This window comes from Chiroxiphia lanceolata, chromosome 1, assembly GCF_009829145.1.
Source record: "Chiroxiphia lanceolata isolate bChiLan1 chromosome 1, bChiLan1.pri, whole genome shotgun sequence".
Classification (NCBI taxonomy): domain Eukaryota; kingdom Metazoa; phylum Chordata; class Aves; order Passeriformes; family Pipridae; genus Chiroxiphia; species Chiroxiphia lanceolata.
In genome coordinates, this window is record NC_045637.1 from 108,099,003 (window position 1) to 108,105,002 (window position 6,000).

General features: G+C 48.8%; 1 protein-coding gene across 3 annotated transcripts in view; it reads right to left on the reverse strand.

Moving 5' to 3' along the window:
* The window catches only part of SEPTIN7 (septin 7), a 78,444-nt gene extending 74,882 nt beyond the window's left edge, over positions 1-3,562 (reverse strand). For 2 of the 3 annotated variants that reach the window (XM_032683562.1, XM_032683577.1), the window contains exon 1: positions 2,768-3,562. In XM_032683562.1, coding sequence (XP_032539453.1) covers positions 2,768-2,771 — 4 coding nt within the window. In that variant the 5' untranslated portion in view covers positions 2,772-3,562. Of the gene's footprint in view, positions 1-829; positions 832-2,767 lie in introns of all 3 variants that reach the window. The other variant, XM_032683571.1, reaches the window with a different exon arrangement.
* Positions 3,563-6,000: the final 2,438 nt, after the last annotated feature.

The window sequence follows — 6,000 nt, forward strand, 5'->3', positions numbered from 1 at the left end:
CAGTTCAAGACGTTGAAACCCTCCTAGGGAATAGTTTGTGACCGCCTACAGTTTAACACTACCCCAAATTTGAATTACTAATTTAAACGAGGCTTAACTAAACTACTTAAATGGTGACTAAATGCCATTCTAATTACAGAGAACACATTTGCAATTAACTAGCTTATTTCAGGAGCTGGAGCACCAACTTACAGAAAATAGAATGTCGCTCATACATACGCATCTCTGGTCTAGACAGGTTAAGTGAATAGTCTGGCAATAAATTAAAGCTAAAAATGTATGTCATAGCACAGTTCTGAGGAGAAATCTCTTTCCTACACCTTCTCCGAGGCAAATTTTTCTTCACTGACTTTGTGTTTAAAATGAGGTTTTGAATCTGCAGCCATTGTATTTTATAACTATTTGTTGTCTTAATGGGTATTTTAAGGTAGTATTAAAAACAGCACCGCAGCATCATTGAGCTACGAGAAGTTAAGAAAATAAAGTACAAGAAGCATGAGCCTGCCCCATGAAAGAGAAGAAGTACCACTAAGCTAAAAGCCAGATAAAGAAAAAATGAAGAGTTCTAGTGAGCATGTTTGGACATCTGAAGTAAAAAAAAAAAGCAAGTCTATTGTATTTTAGCTTATAAAGCAGACAAAACTGATCTTTCATTTCTGCATAAGATAAACAATTACGTTTTTGTCCATATATAATACAGAAACACACAGTCGTTTGTTGCACTGAGTAGACATTTGAGGCACAGTTTTAACTGAGACGAGTTGCTTGTCCTCATGGGTAAGCAGAAGGAAAAGCTGTGAGGTGCTGTCAGTGCACGGACTGACAGCACAGCTCTTGGTACATCTGCGTCAATCTCCAAATGACTAAGTACACAGCAGCAAACACGGAAGAGGTGATGCTCCTGCATTCCAATTCAGGTTTCAACACAGACAAGGCAGTAATTGACCTTTAATGCAATGGCTGCTTGAAACCTTCTCTCCTAAGTAAAATTTCTATTTATTGAGTTTTGTTATTCACGAGTCAGCTCAAAAAAATGAATGCAGTCATCCAAAGCCAGGATCAATTACTGCTCCTGTGTTCACAACTCAACAGCCAAAGATGCGAGTAATCCCGCAAACTAAGCAGGTATCAAGTGAAAGATCTTCAACATTACACAAAAATACATCTTCTCCTATTTCCTAACATTTCAGCACACAAAAACTTTAAAATATAAGGAGACAGAATTATAAAGGAGAAATACTCCACAAACATATCAGCTTGGTATCTCAGTAAAGTTCTAGTCAGAAATCAAGTTATCATTTAGCACTGAAAAGCTACTACTACAACAAAAAACCCACTTTTTAATGGAGATATAGCAGTGACCCTTCTCACTTTGATGGGAGCTGAGCCTGCATATTCACACGGACCAAACCCATTTTTTTGGTCCCAATACAAATACAGACCATAGGTATATCTGTATATGGAAGCCTTCCTTTCACTGAACATAACCTAAAGCCACTGTCAGTCAGAGGGAGAGTCCAGTGGCCAAAAAAAAACATTCAGTGAATGGGTAGTTCTGACAGTCTTTGGTTCACCGATATTCCATCTGCAGGAGGCGACACAAACTGCATGCAGAAGATTCCTGAACGCTGTCTTTCACGGAATTACATTTACACATAACTGGTTCAGCGTGAAGCCAACAACTTCATGCTAAAATAAGTTTAGCCGCTTTCCCTTAAGTCGCCCGTCAAAAAAAAAAAAAAATCTTCCGCATAAAGGCCCTTTTTCCCAGTCACCCTCCTGAAACACTAAGAACACTAAGCACCCCTCCAATTTATTCTGCAAGACCGGTTCGCTGAGCGAGGGGATCGCACAGAGACCGCTTAAAAAGGCACTTCATACAGACTCCCAGGGCAGCTATTCATAAATTGTAATTTTTTACTTTTTGTTTTGCTTTAAAAACGACCGTTCGAGGGGCCCCCCCCGGGCTGCAAGGGCAGGGGCTGGGCCGGCGGGGCAGCGTGGGCGACCGCCCCGCGCAGGCGGCCACCAGCCAATAAAAGCCAGACCCGAGCGGCATAAAGCCCTCCAAAAACGCCCTAGGGGGAGGAAAAAAAAAAAAAAGAAGGCAAAGAAAAAAAAAAAAAAGGGGGGGAGGGGGGGCACGGGAGAAGCAGCAGGAGAGCCCAGCAGCGATGCGGGCAGGCGGCCGGCGGGCTCCCGCTGCCACACACGCTCCCACCCGCGCACGGGCGCCCCCTTCCTTCCTCCCCCTCCTCCCGCGATCCCAGTCCCACCCGCTCCTCTCTCGCATATTTGAAGGCTGCTTTAATTCCTGCAGCAGCAAATTCCTCCCTCCCAAATTTGGGCGCAAAAGGAGAAAAAGGGGAGGAGGGACGGGGATGGGGGGGAGGGGGGGGGAGAAGGGGGGAAGGGGAGAAAAGCGAGGGAGAAGAGATATCTCCGGCATTCTCGCCACCCGGCTCCCCAAGCCCCGCGCAGGCATTATACAATTTCGGCGAGGCAGGAAGTGACTGCTGGGATGGTGGGGAGAGGCGGCGGGGAGGGGGGCAGGAGCCGCATCTGAGGCGGAGGAGATGAGGAAGGCGGGGGGCGGCCAGAGGGACGGGGGGCCCCGCGGCGGGGCCGCCGGGATGGGAGGCTCGGCGGTGCCCGCTGTATCCCCCCCACGCCGCCTCTCAGCCCACCCATCGCGGAGACCCCACAGCCGCGGGCTCAGGCTGTCACGGCCCCCCCGCCGCGCCTCGGCCCCGGGCTGGAGACTCACCCATGGCGCTGGCCGGCGGCGGTGCGGCTGCCGCTGCTGACGCTGGGCTCCGGCTGGCTGCTCGTCCTCCCGCCCTGCCTCCCTCAGCCGCGGCGGCACCGAGCGGGCCGCCCCCTCCTCCCCGAGCGCGCCGCCCCCTCCTCCCCGAGCGCCTCCCGCCGGCCAACCCGCCGGCGATTCTCCAACGCCCCCTACGCCGATTCCGCTGAGGGGCCGCGGCCCTTCCGCACACGGCGCCTACGCGCGCCCGCTCCGGCGGCCGGACGGACTTAGCGGCTCCACTCCCGCCGCCGCCTCCGCCTGCTCCTCCTCCTTCTCCCTCGCCGCCTCCGCCCCGCTCCTCGCACGCTCCCCGCCCGCCTCCCCGAGCACGCAGCGGCTTCCGGCTCGGCCCCTCCGCCCAGCGCGGTGCCCGCGTCTCTCCCCCGCCCCCCCCCAGCCCGGGGTCGGTCTCGCTCTTATTTCCCCGCACTCCGCGTCGGAGAAAAAAGGCACCGCTCGGAGGCCATTTTGAAACCGGGCGCACGCTGAGGCAGCGCGAAAGCCCCGCGGCGGCCGGGCCGGGCTTTGCCCGGAACAAAGATGTCGGCCGGGTTTGACGCGCTGGGCGAGGCGGTTCCACCGCCCCCGCCTTGAGCCGGGGCGATTCTCGGAGCGTCGCTGCTCCGTGCGCGCCTTGCGGGGCCCATTGAGCGCTGCGGCGCCTTGCGCTGCCCGCGCCCGCCCGCTCACGCAGTTGGCGTAGGGAGAGGCCGGCGGGAGAGGGGGTCGCGGGGATGGGGAGAGGAGCCGAGGGCCCTGAAGGCCCCACGGCCGCCCTGTTCCTCGGGGAGCGCTCGGGCTGCGGCACTGCGGGGCACAGGCAGGCGCTCGTCCCTCTGCTCCCCCTCATGAAGTCACCATTGGGTGCCCAAGTTCCTCGCAATGAATGAGAACTCGCTTAAAAAATATGAAAATAAAATACCATTTGAACGCAGCCGTTGGCAGGCACTAGGTAAAATCCTTCTAGGAGGCCAAAGGGATGTTCACGGCGCCCTGGGAGTCACACTGACAAGCCCTACCGCCTGGGCTGGTCTAGCACGTCCCTGAGACCGTGAATTGGCTCCTCTGAAATGCTTCTGCAAGCCGGGATAAACGCCCGCTGCAATAAAGAAATGACACTGGAAAACATGGACTCCAGAAGAGGCAGAAAAATGCCTTTTGGCTTTTCCAATACAGCTCTCACTGCTGTATTTCCTTTTTATATTTGGGACAGGTATCTTTGGAGCCTTTAAACTCTGGGATATTTTATGTCCAAACTGAAATACTGGAGACCTGTATTTATGATGTGTGATTTGAAACTTAACATACTTTCTTTTGTGCTAGGGATTTTCGAGTATGGTCCTTTCCTTGCCTTTTCTTTCACAAGAGGCACAGTGCATTTCTCTAATAATATTTGGCAAAAAGATAAAAATACATTAATTTATTGTTTATTATATAATTTGTCGCTGGCATTATTAAAAGTACATCTTAACAGTGTGCCCTGGTTCTAGGAGGACGAAAAAAGCAATTTTCATTTCAGCAGCAAAAGGACAATTTTCAATAACGCAATATTTCTGTAGGTAGTCATAGCCAGGCTGAGAGGAGCAACAATGAAGACACTAAGTTTGCCTTCATTTCTCATAGATTTCCATCCATCTGATTTTTTCCTATCTAATGTCCAACTTTTTTTGGGGGGGGGAGGGGCATTTGATAAATACTTTTTATGACAACAAGGAAAATGCATAAACTTTTCGGAAAGGTATGCAGTCCTGCACAATGTGGTTCAGCACTGTTTCAGAACTGGAACTGTTACAATACACTGTGGTTCTTGGGTGCCCAAGGGAAAGAGATTTTTGTTATGGTTGGTCACAGGACTGCCAAATGTTATCTCATAAATCTGAGTCTTTCACAATGGATGAGGTAAGAAATAACCTTTTTTTTTCATTCTGATTGGTTTAGGTGGTAATGTCCATGGCAATGAGATATAGCTACACAGCTTTCGTGGTTATTTGAATACCAGAAAGAGACATTTTACACCACAGAAGTTGTTCGCTGAATACCAAATATGATCCCCACAGCTCTCCCATAAAAATACATTGTGGGAAAACAAACAATATGAATAATACTTGTTTTCTCTATTGTAGTAAGGGCTTCAAATTGCTCAAAAACATTTATCTTGGTTTTCACATATGTAATGTTGAGAAAAGTATGTAACTGATGGGGATACCTTCAAAAAAGGAGTGATGCTTTTTGGGGGATTCCCTTTTAAGTAAAACATTACTGTGTGGATTGATCACTGGAAAAACAAAAGTGAGCTTGCACCTTTGAAATCTACTGCAAAACTGGCACAGGCTTAATAAGGAAGCAAGATGCAAGCCAGTGGGTTTTATGTGAGGTTAATGTCCCATTTTTCTGTGTTGTGAATAGCAGTGTATGTGGGGGGGGGGGGTATCTCTTTTCATACAGTAATTCACAGAGTTTGGAAGATTCTGCAAAATTGTGTTCATTTTGAGAAATAAAGAAAATGCAAATGGGTCCCTGAGGTTTGAAGAATACTGCGTTCTGTGTATACAATACAATAAGTCCAAACTTTTTCCATTGCTGTAGCCATGTGCTTCCTTCAAAAGCAAAAGACTTCACAAAGTATGTCACTGAACTTTAAAAAACCGAACTCAAAAAGTAAATTTCAGGACTCTTTAGATTCTATTTATTTGATTCAAAGATGGAAGACACAATTTTGGGCCTACTTTTTGTGAAATTAATAAAAAGCTTTGCAAACTTAAATGTAGGATGCTACCTGCCATAACTCAACCCCATCTGTGTCCGTCTTGTCTTCAGATACAGAAACAAAACCCACTCACCTTATTTAGAAAATCTCCTAACTAGGGTTGTGGCCAGGTTGGTTCCCAACCAGCCTAGCCAGTTTCAGCCTCTTCTTGCCAGTGAGACATAGGAATACTATTTTGTTTTTGTATTTTTTTTTACTGCAAGCAGACATGACTCACTAGGTGAATTTGCACATATCATTAGCTTCAGCATGGGATGTGATGGAATTATTGCGCTTATAGCCCAGTGACTTGCTCCTGCATGGCAACTCCAATACCTCCTGGGTTTGTAGGGCACATGATACATCTCCAGACTGAATCATGCTGGCTCAGTGAGTCTAATGCATGCAGCGTCCCTTTGAGCTGCTGTGCAAGTGTAGCAGACCT